This window comes from Pelodiscus sinensis, chromosome 3, assembly GCF_052426305.1.
Source record: "Pelodiscus sinensis isolate ZL-2025 chromosome 3, ASM5242630v1, whole genome shotgun sequence".
Taxonomy (NCBI): domain Eukaryota; kingdom Metazoa; phylum Chordata; order Testudines; family Trionychidae; genus Pelodiscus; species Pelodiscus sinensis.
Genome location: NC_143054.1, coordinates 146,634,365 through 146,648,839, shown reverse-complemented (window position 1 = coordinate 146,648,839; position 14,475 = coordinate 146,634,365). Strand labels below are relative to the sequence as shown.

Below are 14,475 nucleotides of genomic sequence, written 5' to 3'. Positions count from 1 at the left end.
GCAATTTACTCCAGTGTTTAACCACCCTGATGTTTAGGAAGTTTTGCCTAATGTCCAACCTAAACCTCCCTTGCTGCAATTTAAGCTCATTGCTTCTTGTCCTATCATCAGAGGTCAAGGAGAACAGTTGTTCTCCCTCCTCTTTGTAACACCCTTTTAGGTACTTGAAAACTGTTATCATGTCCCCTTTCAGTCTTCTCTTTTCCAAACTAAACAAGCCCAATTGTTTTAGTTTTCCATCATAGGTCATGTGGCTTTTTTTTAAAAAAAAGATCTTTAATTATTTTTGTTGCTCTTCTCTGTACCTTCTCCAATTTCTCCCCATTTTGACATCTTTCTTGAAACATGGTACCCAAAACTGGACACACTGTGATAATTAGGCCTCAATTTGAGTAGAGTGGAAAAATTACTTCTCGTGTGTCTCACAATACTCCTGTTAATGCATGCCAGAATCTTGTTTGTTTTTTCCCCCAACAGTGTCACACTGACTCATATTTAGCTTGTAGTCCACTATAACCCTTAGATCCCTTTCTGCAGTACTCCTTCCTAGACGGTCACTTCCCATTCTGTGTGAAATTGATTGTTCCTTCCTAAGTGGAGTGCTTTGCATTTGTCCTTACTACCCTTCATCCTGTCTCTCAGATCATTTCTTGAGTTTGTCCAGATCATTTTGAATTCTGTCCTCCAAAGCACTTGCAATCCTTCCCCACTTGGTATTATCTGCAAGCTTTACCAGCATACTCTCTATGCCATCGTCTAAATCATCAATGAAGTTATTGAACAGAACTGGTCCCAAAACTGACCCGAGGAACTTCACTTGTTATGCCCTTCCAACATGACTGTGATTAGTACAGGCAGTCCCCGACTTACGCGGATCTGACTTATGTCGGATCCGCACTTACGAACAGGGCTTTCTCGCCCCGGAGCTCACAGGCAGCGGTTAGCCACCTGGACCTCCGGGGCAAGAAAAGCTGCTCCCGGTGCCCCTGGTCTGCTGGGGACCGTCTCCAGCAGACCAGGGGCATCGGGAGCAAAGCAGCAGCCCCGGCGGGTTTGCTCGGGGTGCCCCTGGTCTGCTGGAGACGGTCCCCAGCAGACCAGGGGCACCGCGAGCAAACCCGCAGCAGCGGCGGATTCCCGCGCTTCTGAGGCTTTGCCAGAGCAAAGCCTCAGAAGCGCGGGACCCCGCCACGGCTGCGGCTTTGCTCGCGGTGCCCCTGGTCTGCTGGGGACCGTCTCCAGCAGACCAGGGACACCAGGAGCAAAGCGGGTCCCGCACCAGAGCAAAGCCTCAGAGGCGAGGCACCCCGCCACTGCGGCTTTGCTCCCCGTGTCCCTGGTCTGCTGGGGGGGAGGGGGGCAGCTAGTGTGCCCCCCCCAGCAGACCAGGCTTTTGTTGTGGACCCTGGAGCAGAGCAGCTGGGGCGCTGCCGGTTGGTCCCGCAGCGCCGCTCTGGGCACTACTGGACCAACCCGGCAGCACCCCAGCCCTCTGCCCCAGGCGTCCTGATTCAGCTGCTGCTGGTCAGTTTCAGCAGCGGCTGAATCAGGACGCGTGGGGCAGAGCAGCTGGGGTGCTGCTGGGTTGGTCCAGTAGCACCAAGGAGCCGCGCTACTGGAGCAACCCAGCATCACCCCAGCTGCTCTGCCCCAGCCGTCCCCAAGTCAGCCGTTGCTGAAACTGACCAGCGCTGACTACAGGAAGCCCCAGGCAGAGTTGCTCTGCCTCGGGCTTCCTGGAATCAGCGGCTGATCAGTTTCAGCAGCAGCTGACTTGGGGTTCTTAAGTTGAATCTGTATGTAAGTCAGAACTGGCGGTCAGTTTCAGCAGTGGCTGAATCTGGACGCCAGTTCCGACTTACATACAGATTCAACTTAAGAACAAACCTACAGTCCCTATCTTGTATGTAACCCGGGGACTGCCTGTACTACTATTACTATCTGAAACTGGTTATCCATCCAGTTATGCACCTACCTTATAGTAGCCCCATCCAGGTTGTATTTCCCTAGTTTATTGATAAGAAGGTCATGTGAAACGATTTCAAATGCTTCACTAAAGTCTAGGTATGTCGCATCTACTGCTTCCCCCTTATCCACAAAACTTGTTATCCTGTCGATTAATGGTTATCAGAATCGTTTAAATAGTAGCTCAGAGTTACAAACACCAGAGTTACAAAGTGACCATTCACACACTTCACATGGAACCAATCAAGTACACAATCAAGCAGAAACTGACTCCCTCCTGTCCCCAATAAAAAAGCAAATACAATACAGTATTGTGTTAAATGTAAATGTCTTGTGGGGGGCGGAAAGGGAAAAGCATTTTTCTTCTGCATAGTAAAGTTTCAGATCTCTTAATGTTTCATTGTAAACTTTTGAAAGAGCGCAACCGTAATGTTTAGTTCAGAGTTACAAACATTTCAGTTAGAAACCGCCTCTTTTCCTTGGGGGTTCATAACTCTAAGGTTCTACTTAATGCTGTTTCCTGAGGGACTCTAGAGGTAGAGCCTGCTAGGTTGAGCCCAGGGTCCAATCTTACTGTTTGCCCATTTTTACCAGAGGGGTCAGCAACAAGACAACTAGAAATCTGGTAAAGTGAAAAAATGACAATCAAAATAAAGTGGAAATACAACATTTTTAAATGAGGATGAAAACATGTTTTGCAAATAGTGAGCCCAGCTAAACGAAAAGATTTAAGCACCACTAAATCTCCCCCAGAAGCTTAAATTGACCATTTAGAGGATATCCTCCTTAAGCAAACTTTCTAATCAAGAATGTCCTAAGTGGCATATGCACTGTACTAATTCATCTTACATGCCAGCGAAATCTCCAAGCAAGGCATTAGCAGATAGGAAACTAAATTAAAGGAATTTTAAACATGCAAAGCAGAACTCTTCACCTTACTTTAGCAAGGACAGTGCGGAGGCAGGGAGAAGAACATGGGAAATACAGAGCCTGATTTACTGTAAAAACTTTGCTCTCTCTTTCTTTACAGTCCTGTTCAGATTCAGTGCCTTATGAAGAGGCTTTGGCCAATCGCAGAATTCTTCTGAGTTCGGCAGAAAATAGAGAGAGTCTTGCACAACAGGTATTCTTATGTATATTTTGAAAAATGTGTGTGAATGCACATTGTTTTTATTAGAAAAAAGTGTTCTGTCCAAAGGTCAAAGAGAGTAACTCCAAGGTAGTGAAAGTTATAAAGCTCTAGAATTTCAAGTTGGTATCTGTGAACACTGATGGATTATACTTAGTTTACCATTCCAAATTGCAAGCTGATCTATAAAATGTGTTGTTAGGGAGAACTTGTCTTGAGCCATCTTCATTTGAATGTCTAGTTATGTTTCTGTAATAGCAAAATTAATCATACCCTCTTAGTGAAGCGAAGTGTGGAATATAGATTTGGGATGGAGAAGGGAAATTTATTTGATTTGAGCCTACCACAATCTATAAAGATAAAAACTGTGCCCAGTCACTAAACTGAGGCTACGTCTAGACTTCGTGCTTTTTTTCGAAAAGCTTTTTCGAAAGATTCTTTCAAAAAAGCTTCTTTCGAAAAAACGCGTCTAGATTGCATTACGCGGATTGAAAAAGTGATCTGCTTTTTCGAAACAGAGCGTCCAGACTGCGTGGACGCTCTTTCAAAAAGCAAAGGCACTCGGAACCGCTTCTGACAGGGAATGGGGGCAGCATTTACTTCCTGGTGCTGCTGCATGCCCTTTGCAGAGACGCGTGCTTAAAGGGTCCACCCGGACAGCTGTTGCTCTGCTGCTGCTTCTGGCTTGCCTACCTCCTAGAGGGACAGCATAGCTGCTGCAGTGCTTGCTCTAGTTGCCCTCCTTTCTGGGACACCACAGCAGTTTGCTTTTTGGTTGGTTTTTCTGCTTTTTTTTGTTGTCGGGTTTTTTTGGGCCATGGAGCCAGAGCTGCCCCTGGGCAGGCGATGGCCCCACACAGCCATGCTGCAGCTTCTGCTGCAGTTTCATGACACCGTCATGATGCTCCTGCCCCATATGGACCCGGACCAGAGCTACGAAACATTTGTCTGGGATGCAGAAGCAAGGCCTTTGCCTCCGAAATTTTTCGGGACAGGCGGTTTTGGAGCATGAAACGAGTTCGGACTGGTGGAACTGGCTCGTCATGGAGCTCTGGGACAACGAGCAGTGGCTCCGCAACTTGCAGATGCGGAAGCCCACATTGCAGGAGCTATGTGCCTGACTCGCCCATGCTCTACAGCGCCAGGACACCCACCTGCGGCCCGCCATCCCCCTGCAGAAGCGGGTCATTATTGCCCTCTGGAAGCTGGCCACCTCCGACAGCTACTGCTCTGTGGGACACCAGTTTGGCACGGGGAGGTCTACCGTCGGGGCTGTTTTGATGGAGGTAAGTCACTTTTGGGGGACAGGCCCTGCTGAGTGGGGGGCTGAAAAAGGGGGACTGCTAATCAATGGCAAGGAGAGAGTGGGGGATGGAGTGGCAGTGGGAGGCAGCTCTTCGGCCAACCATGGACTGATGTAGGGGAGGGGGGCATCCTGACAAGGGGAATGCTGGGGTGGGTGGAGGGATGGGAGGGTTCTCCTCCCAAGGTCTTAGGTACCATGTCTAAATCTCTGGATTCTGTCTGTCTATGTCTCTTTCTGCAGGTGACGAGGGCCATCAATTTGGAGCTGCTGAAGAGGCTCTTCCGTCTGGGAGACCTGGATACCCGTCGTTGCTGGCTTTGCTGGGCTTGGCTTCCATAACTGCGGAGGAGCCCTCGATGGGACACACATCCCAATCCACGCACCGCCTCATCGAGCAGCCCAATTTATTAATCACAAGGGCTACTTTTATATGGTGCTACAGGCGCTGGTCGACCACTGGGGACAGTTTATGGACATTTGTGTCAGGTGGTCAGAGTGGGCACATGATGCCCGCATCTTCTGCAACTCGTACCTGTACCGCACGTGGTAGGCAGGAACATTTTTCCTACAGTGGGATCTTGCGCTTGGGGACATGCGGATGCCGGTGTGCATTGTGGCCGACGCACTGATGCCATGGCTTATGAAGCCTATACCGACCACCTGGATGCGAGCAAGGAGCTGTTTAACACATGTCTTAGCCAGGCTCGCATGCAGGTGGAATGCACATTCGGCCGCTTGAAAGGCAGGTTTTATTGCCTCCTCACATGGCTGGAGATGGACGAACGCAACATCCCCGAGGTAGTGGCTGCATGTTGTGTGCTCCATAACCTTGTGGAGAGAAAAGGGAAGGCCTTCCTTCCGGTGTGGGGGACTGATGCTGATGGTGAGGGGAGGCAATTCGAGCAGCTCCAGACAGTTGCCATCCGCCAGGCTCACCAGTTCAATCTTCGCATCCGGGAGGCCCTGAGTGTGAGATTCTCTGAAGGAGCCCACTGACTTTCCCCAGGACCTCCCCCATGGGGGGTTTGGTCTGGTCCACCCTACCTTTCCCTTCACAACCTTCACCCTGACCCTCTTTCCATAACAAATATATAAACACCCAGTTTTCTTTGTAAACAGAAATTGTTTTTGTTATTAGAAACAGTATCTGTAAGGAAAATGTGCTAACTGTTTTTAAAAAAATATCTCTTGTTACTGTTCACATGTTTATATACAAGCTAAATCTTTCACTCATAAATATTTTGTTAAATAACTGAAATGTTCTTTTACTGGGATCATAGGGGGGCTGAAAATCTGGAGGGGGGAGGGGGTCTGAAAACCTGGAGTGGGGAGGAGGGCTCAAGTAGGGCTGCTGCTTTCCTGATCCTCAGGGTCCTGCCACCTTGCTTCCTGGCACCATCATGGCCTTGGGATCGGGTGGAGTGAGAAACAGTTGTGTGCTGGACAGGAGGGTGATGGGGCAGCTGTTGGGTCTGTGAGGGCTGGGGGAGAACGGGGTGACGGGGGGGAAAGGAGTCTTGGGGGGGCAGGGTCCTGGCATGCAGGAGGAATGGTGCCTGTGACAGGGGCAGGCCAGGCTATGTCCTCCTGCATAGTGGCACAGATTGAAATGCGCTGCTGGACGAGCTTATCCAGCAGCCTGTTGCGCCAATCGGCCTCTCCCTCTGTCCTCTGCTGAAGCGTCCTGTTGAGGTCCTGCAGGGCCACTACGTGCTCTTTCAGCAGGTCTGTGTAGACACGCCAGTGCCTGCGGGTGCCACGTATCCGGGATGGTGGTGGGGTGGGTGTGGTGCTACTCCCTTGCATGGGGGGTCCAGCTGTGGAGGAGAAGAGGAAGAGACAATCATGTATGTGTGCACCCACTGTCCCCGAGGGCATGCTGTCGCTGTCAGGGGCTCTCCTTCGGACAGGAGACTCAGAGGTTACACATATGACACCGTGTGTGAGCTGGGCAGCAGTCTGAGCATCACAGGGGCCCCACAGTGGCAATGGGAAGAGATGGCCCCCTCACTGCCAACCCTCCCGTGTGTGGTGACCCCTCAAAGCAGTGACCTGATGTTCCCTCCCCGATGTCCGAGAACGCCTGGGAGGCTTCTAGGGTCTGGAGGACTGGCTCCTGGTCTCCTAGGGTGGCTGCTGTCTCTACCTCCTCCTGGTGTACCTCTCCTGTCCCACCTTCTTGCTTGTCCTCCCTCAGGGGTTGGTCCGCAATATGGAGGGGTAACCACAACTCCACAAGACGCAGCAGAGTCTGGGCTTCCCCACTACCCGGAATCTGCTCCAGGTCTGCATAATATGAGCAGCTGTGTGAGGCTGCTCCAGAGCAGGAGCGCTGGTCTTGGGCCTTTGCATACCCCTGCCGCAGTTCTTTTACCTTGGCCCTCACTTGGTCCATGGTGTGGGGGTGATGCCCTTTCTTGGCCAGTCCCTGGGCCATGTGCTTATATATGTTTGCGTTCCTGCGGCACAACTGCAGGGCCTGCAGGGGTTCCTCCTGAGACCAGAGCTCCAGGTGATTTTTTTTATTTCAGGCCCTGACCCGGCTGGTGCCTGCCTTTTGGTGCCCCTGGATGGGTCCTCTTCACTCTACCGAGAAGGGCCAGGGGAGGCCTTGAACCTAGGACATGGCTAGCACGACTGGCATGGGTGCTGTGGCTGGCTTCCTGACAGCAATGCCTGTTTGGGAGCCTGTGCCTTTAAGAGACTGCAGACAGGAACAATAGAAGTGCCAAGCATGTAGATGGACTGTCCACCAGGGCTTCTTCCTGGAGGCTCTTTTTTTTTTGTTTTGTTTTTCAGCAGAACTGGCTCCCCGGCATCCACACACACCTATTTTCGACAGATCTCTGTCAAAAAAGGCGTTATTCTTCGTAAAACGAGGTTTACCACAGTTGACAAAACTGCTGTGTTTTTGATTTACTGTCACCAGAACATGGCGGCAGTCTAGACGCAGGGGAATTTTTTTTTCCAAAAAAAGGCCACTTAAAAAAAAAAAAAAAGCCTGCAGTCTAGACATACCCTGAGGCACTTCTAAGAAGGAAGAACTGATAAAACAACCTAATTATGGGTGACGTGAATTTACATGTTTAACTAGAATGTTATCAGCACACCACTAAATGTTCAAACCCATTTGACAAAGCAAATAAAGGGTTGTACAATACTGTGATTCAGGATGAATGTCATTCCTCACAATGATATACTTCATTTTTAATGCAAAAAATTATCAAAGGGGTTGTTAATTTATAAAACAAAAGGCCCCCTTCAATTTGGGACTTCAAATTAGACTGTAGATTTCCCATTTGTTCCCTTTACAGTAAAAACTAGCTTTCTGTATTATAAGCAAACAATAATATCCTGAAATAACTGAGTTTTGCTTTCCCATAATAATGCTCTAGTATAGGCTATTTTCAACAACAGCAATATGCTAATTTTCCATTGTAAAGATTATTTTTACAGAATACTTAATTTAGCAAGGAATGCAAAATGTATGCAGTCTGATATGCATTATTTAGCATTTACTGTTCAATTTGTTTATTGTTTTCTGCCTGTTTTTTAAAGAAATGATCGCTTGGACTAAGCACTATTTCTCATAACTTTACTGTTGAATTATCCATGTCCTCCATTTCACAAATGTGTGTTTAGCTCTTATTCTCAAGTTTTATGATGCACTAGATGTGGCATTGCCATTCTTATTGTATTCCTGCACTCAATAGGTAGGATTATGCAGGACTATATTTAATTGAAGGGATTTTTAGTATAAAAATGTATCTGCTATTTGATTATCAGAATGCATACTTTAACTTCCAAGTAATCTTAAATAGTCACTAGGAGTTAAAAATGAATTACAAAGTATTGTAGAGGCTGTATAAGCTTTGGAGTTGCAGTTTATTTTGAGATCCGTATGCTTAGTATATGTCAAACTTCAGGAATTAGATTAGCAGCTAGTTTTGATAAACTGGGGCCAGGCTAAAACAGAGGCTAACTTCCTGATCAGGGCAGAGAAATCAATGGTTATTAATGAGTTTGTAATAAATGGAAAAAATCTTGTTTAAAGTGTACTAGGAAAGAGGAGTGTAAATGAAATGTGTGTAAAATTTTCATGAATTAAATATGTTTCTGTGGTGTTTGTGAGGGATTGAACTGCATAAATTTAATTGTGCATATTGCATTTATTTTGTACCACGTATCAGTTCTTAAATCTTAAAGCTATGGAATGGCATGCTGCTGTTCAAAGATCTACACACAGTTTTTCTAATCTTGACCTACAACTGTTCTGATATCTAACTTATCAGCCTAGATCCGCCTTAATAGAAGATAGCAAAATTGGCAATATGAGCAGATATCCACTAGGGACAAATGGAAATGATTAAACTTCTTTTACTTGTGACCTAAGCATATTAAACTTAGAACTTTGGGACTGGAGGCATTAACCTGCTAAATTGTCTTATCTTCTTCACCTACTTAGACCATATGTCTCTGAGTAATTCTACCTTTAATTTCCAACACTTGATTCTACAGTTGAAACTTTAACTTTTCTTTCTTAAGGTTCAGCGAAGTCTGGAGAAAATTGCAAAACTGGAGCAAGAAAAGGAACATTGGATGCTTGAGGCCCAGCTAGCCAAAATTAAGTTAGAAGACCAGAAACTAAGGAGCTCGTTTAGTGGACAGTTGATCGAACCTACCCCAGGAAATTCTCTTCTGCTGAATACAGCCGAACAAGAAAAGGAAGAAGCCATAGAAAAGACTTCCAGGGAGCCTGTTAATAGAATGAATGGGGTAAGTGAGATTTTTTTTTTCCCCCTCAGATTTTTATTTCTCAGTGTGCCAGAGGAAAGATCTTTTACACTTGGAAATAGCAACTTCTTAGTAATATTGTTTGGTCAATGTTTAGTCTGCAGAAGAGAAGAGTGAGGGGGGATTTGATAGCAGCCTTCAGCTTCCTGAAGGGAGGTTCCAAAGAGGATGGAGAGAGGCTGTTCTCAGTATGATGGAAGGCAGAACAAGGAGCAAAGGTCTCAAATTACTGTGGGGGAGGTCTAGGTTGGATATTAGAAAAAAACTACAGTATTTCACTAGGAGGGTGGTGAAGCACTGGAATGGGTTACCTAGGGAGGTGGTGGAATCTCCATCCCTGCGGGTTTTTAAGTCTCAGCTTGACAAAGCCCTGGCTGGGTTGATTTAGTTGGGATTGGTCCTGCCTTTGTCAGGGGGCTAGATTTGATTACTTCCTGAGGTCTCTTGCAGCTTTATGATTCTATGAGTAACTTTTTAAATTCTCGCTGTCAAATATTAGTAAACACCGTACATTTAGTAATGTGGTCTAATTTAATTAGCAAACTTTACTTAAAATTGCAGTTTACTGTTGCATTCTCACTAGTAGCTCATGTATGTGCAAAGCCTGGTAACCTATATCAGTTTACTTTGAATGAAGAGTTTTAATCATCTGACTGCTTTTTTAATAACTAGGTGTCAGAGTTATCTAATTGGAATAGACTGTTCTATTGTTCTGACTTCATTTTATTTTCTCCCTTGTTCTAGATTGGAATGTTGACCATGACTACTGAAAACAAAGAGGTATTTTATGATTATTCTGATACATACCAGTATAAGTCTTTATTAAATGTAATATGTATTTGACAGTGCTAAAACTTGTGCGTGATCAACTTACTGCATCAGTTATTTGGAGACCTCTGGAGTAATTTAGTACAATTGGATTGGGGGTAAGAATGAATTCTTGCAAAATAACTTTTCCCGAAGAATATCAGAAACTCATGGTTTCCTACTAATTAGTAATCCATACTTCTGTCTCCAGTTTGATCTAACTGTGAAAATAGCTTGTAGCTCTGGCTCATATATTTTATTCAACAGACTTGTTCAGATGGAATTTAACAAGATGTGAGCTGAACTCTCTAGGGATGTGAAAGGTTAACCACTTAACCAGTAAGCATCACCCTTAATGGGTGATAATCATTAGCTAAGGTTAAGAGTTAACTGATAGGGACAGGAGCAGTTCCCCACCTGCTGCAGCAACCCCTGTTCACAGTGGGCACAGGCATCCTGCAGGAAGAGGCTGCTCTGGAGTATGGAGTAGCCCCTGCAGTTGATGGGGGCCACTCCAGCCCAGCCTCAGTTCGTGGCTGGAATCCTCCTCCCCGAGGGTGTCCCCTTAAATTTAGTTGGTCAGTTAAACATAATGTTTAACCAATTAAACAGATTATACATTCCTAAAGCTCTCTTAAATGTATCAAATTCTCTGTAGCTTTAGAAAATGTAGCTCTGTATTTGTACTTCAGTGACATGAGCTGGATTATAAACCTCAGATTGATAATAAAAGGAGGGTTAAAGCAGCAAAAATTGCATAATTTAAGACTCTATCTCCTTCCTTTTCCTATTTCATTTGTCTTTTAGTTGTAGCCTGTGGAAAGTTTACCTGGATAAACTCTTCTTTACTGCTTGGCTGTGTCTAGACTGGCATGATTTTCCACAAATGCTTTTAACGGAAAGTTTTTCCGTTAAAAGTATTTGCGGAGAAGAGCGTCTAGATTGGCACAGATGCTTTTGCGCAAAAGCACTTTTTGCGGAAAAGCGTCTGTGCCAATCTAGATGCGGTTTTGCGCAAGAAAGCCCCATTCGCCATTTTCGCCATTGGGGCTTTTTTGCGCAAAACAGTTTTTAGCTGTCTACACTGGCCCTCTTGCGCAAATACATTTGCGCAAGAGGGCTTTTTCCCCGAACGGGAGCATCATAGTATTTGCGCAAGAACACTGACAATCTTACATTAGATCATCAGTGTTTTTGCGCAATTTCAAGCGGCCAGTGTAGACAGCTGGCAAGTTTTCGGAAAAACTTGCCAGTCTAGACGCAGCCCTTTAGTATGCATTTTAAGTGTCCTAAAATATACTATTCTTTATTTAAACAGGTTTAGACCAAATACAACATGACTAGCAATCACACCAATTGTTATGTTGTAGTGGTTATAAAGAAATAGCATTTTTATTACAGCATGAACATTGTTCCAAGATGCAGTGTTTTCCTCTGAGATCCTGCAGAGAGCAGCTATGTTGACATTAAGGTTACTCTAAAAGGTTTTGCAAGATGAGACTGGGGTTTAAGTGCACTAAGAGCTTCTTTATAAAAGATATGATAAGCCATGTGACTTAGCAATATACAAATTATTTAAAATAAGTCATTAAAACTTATTAGCCAGCGTGGGTAGAAATGGTGTCCCTAGCTTCTGTCTGTCAGAGGCTGGGAATGGATGACAGGACAGGGATCACTTGATTTACCTGTTCTATTCATTCCCTCTGGGGCACCTGGTATTGTATACTTGTCTAAATGGACCTTTAGTTTGATCCATTATGGCTGTTCTTATGTCTCGCTGTCAAGTGTGAACCTCAAAACTTGAATTCAGGCATGTGAAAGTTGCCTTGAACTTCTCTATGGAAAATGTGACACTTTTATAAACATTTAAAATCAGATGTTTGACTAAAAACATCTGAAAATGTACATACTGTTCCGAAAATATGGCTCCTAATGTCCACCAGTTACTAATGTCATTGCTTTCTTTGCTAGCGAATTGAAGATGGTTAGAAGGGGACTGTTGGTTGTCCTCAGATTTGCATCCTTACCATAAATTCTTTAATTTAAATTGTGACTCTATTTTATATTCTGTTCTTTGTTCAACTCTACATAAAATATAATCTTGAGTTTTATCATTGTTTTTCAGTAGACTCAAGTTATTAGATATTGTGCAACACTGCTAAGACTGCTTTTATTTGATAAGCATGTCTGCTTTCAGAAGCACCAAGCTCAATCAAATTTTACATTCTTTATAAAGAGTTTATCCCATTTGGATGACCTACAACTTTTTAAATAAACAACTTATTTTTTCTAAACAGAAATTGTAAGTTATGGCTTTAGTTCTAGCAAAGACACAATCTTTTTAATTGTTTGATCACATGTGCTCTCGCTCTTCAGGTTCCAGATGCCAAGTCCCGTGAAGAGTTGATAAAAAATTACTACATGACAAGGATAGTAGAACTTACATCTCTCCTACAGCTGTCCGACAGCAAGTCAGTACATTTTCATGCTGAGGTGAGCATCCAGTCGATTTCCTGTACTGAAAACACTAAGTCCTTTCTAAACTTCTTGTAGATCAATGTTATGAACTACAGGCACCTCCCAAAACACCATAGGTCTATCAGATAATTTGTTAATTAATTCCTTGGTTTTGAGGTCACATTTACAAAAGCCTGTACTTTCTGTGTTGCATCAATTTCTAAATTTTAAATAATTGCATATTCAACCTCGCTTGTTAATCGGTTGTGTTTGGTAAAAAGAAAGCACATTGTTTTGGCCTACATATAGGTTGGTTATTGTTATAAATCTATTTTGCTGCTGGCTTTAGCTGCAAGACTATAGAATTCACTTAGTTGTTGGCTTAATGCATGGTGAGGTAAGGGGAGCTATTGAGACTTGGGCAAGAGGGGGAGAGCAGCTGGATCCCAGGCTGGGAATAAGGTTCCTACCTGAGCCTGGGATCCAGCTGCTCTCCCCCTATCCCCTCTGGGTCCCACTCCCCAACCTAGTGCCAGGCACTCTGGCAGCTGCTCCACAGCCCTATCCATGTCCTGCTATAACCACTCTAGCTCCTCTGGGTCCTGCTCTCACAAGCCTCCTCCTCCTTGTCATACACAGAGTGCCAGGTGGGAGCCAGTTAACAAGGAGAGCCAGTTGAAAAACCAGCTCCCCTTGCAGACTGGCTGCCTGCTGCCCCGTGCTGCTGCCTCTGATACAGAGCGGCAGCGTGGTGTGGCAGCAGCCCCCATCTGCGGTGGTCCGAGCTCCACATGGACAGAGGCTGCTCCCAGGAGAGGGGAAGGGGCAGGCGAGTCTGCCAGGGACCAGGCTGGTCCCAGAAAGAAGCTGCTCCATGGGAGGTGTAGAAGCGTCTGTCCACAGAGAGCTCAGGCCCACCATGGCCTCAGGCCCACCATGGCCACAGGCACTCCCCTGGTTTCCCCTCCCTCCACTGCCTCTAATAGAGGCAGCAGCGCCAGGGGAGGGGGCAGCTTTTAAGCTGGCTCCCCCCCAGCATCAGCTCCTGCTCCTCCCTCCCTTGTTGCCTCTGATATAGAGGCAGCAAGGGGGGAGGGGGAGGAAGGAGTCAACAAGATTAACCAATTAACCGATAAGCCTAGGTTTATCATATAGTAGACTACACGTTTGACATCTCTATCAAACAAAGATAGCTTTTCCTGAGATGCATTTTTATACACAGATACAAACAAGTTGTGTTATTCCTGGTGCATCTAGATGCCATCCTCTGAGGTATCTGGGTGCTGCCCATTACCTTATACCTGTTTATTCAATCAGAACATCCTTATCGATCATGTTGTCATTCTAACCTGTTCCTGAGAATGGGTCAGTATATTCTTATCTCTGGGGAGTGTGCTGGTACTATCCTGGAATGAATTTTCATGACTTGTCCCTCTTAAGTATATGTGTTTCTGATAGACTAGCCCTGATCTGCCAGATTTTGTGAACAGAGCCTGCCTCTTCCTTGTAACTTGACTTCGCTTTATTTTAGCAAGTTTTGACTATGACTTTAGTCCAGGCCTTATACCAGGTCTCTGGTACACAGCCTTATGTTTCGGGCTCTGTTCCTACTTATAGAATTAACACAATATTTCTATTTTAAGGATGCTAGCCCTCCATGTAGTTCCACTGTTCTGAATTAACATGGGAAACTACAATTATTTCAAATTTAGCAATTTGATCATGAAGCGCTGTAACCCACCTCTCACGTAGAAATTGAAGAATGTTGTACAGTGTGGCTTGCTTTACTACTTTGCAAGCTGAGAACTGTTATCAAGTATTTGTTTAATTTCAGAATCAGATAAATGCTCCTCATTAGGATGATCAGTGTTGCCAGAAACATATGTAGAACATGGTTCATATTTGTTAGATTGCTTTGTCAGCCTTAATGTGCTCAACTGTTGTTGGCATGGCAAATAATGAGACAATGTAAAATAACCATTCTTCTGCACTGAAATTTAAACAGTACATGCATGTG

At 45.1% G+C, this 14,475-nt stretch overlaps 1 protein-coding gene across 2 annotated transcripts in view; it reads left to right on the top strand.

Moving 5' to 3' along the window:
* The window catches only part of PPP1R21 (protein phosphatase 1 regulatory subunit 21), a 90,879-nt gene that overhangs the window by 55,972 nt on the left and 20,432 nt on the right, over positions 1 to 14,475 (top strand). Inside the window, exons 16-19 of one of the 2 annotated variants that reach the window (XM_006129256.5) lie at positions 2,996 to 3,088; positions 8,946 to 9,176; positions 9,939 to 9,974; positions 12,378 to 12,494. In XM_006129256.5, coding sequence (XP_006129318.1) covers positions 2,996 to 3,088; positions 8,946 to 9,176; positions 9,939 to 9,974; positions 12,378 to 12,494 — 477 coding nt within the window. Of the gene's footprint in view, positions 1 to 2,995; positions 3,089 to 4,233; positions 4,381 to 4,640; positions 5,664 to 8,945; positions 9,177 to 9,938; positions 9,975 to 12,377; positions 12,495 to 14,475 lie in introns of those variants that run through there. The other variant, XM_014576629.4, reaches the window with a different exon arrangement.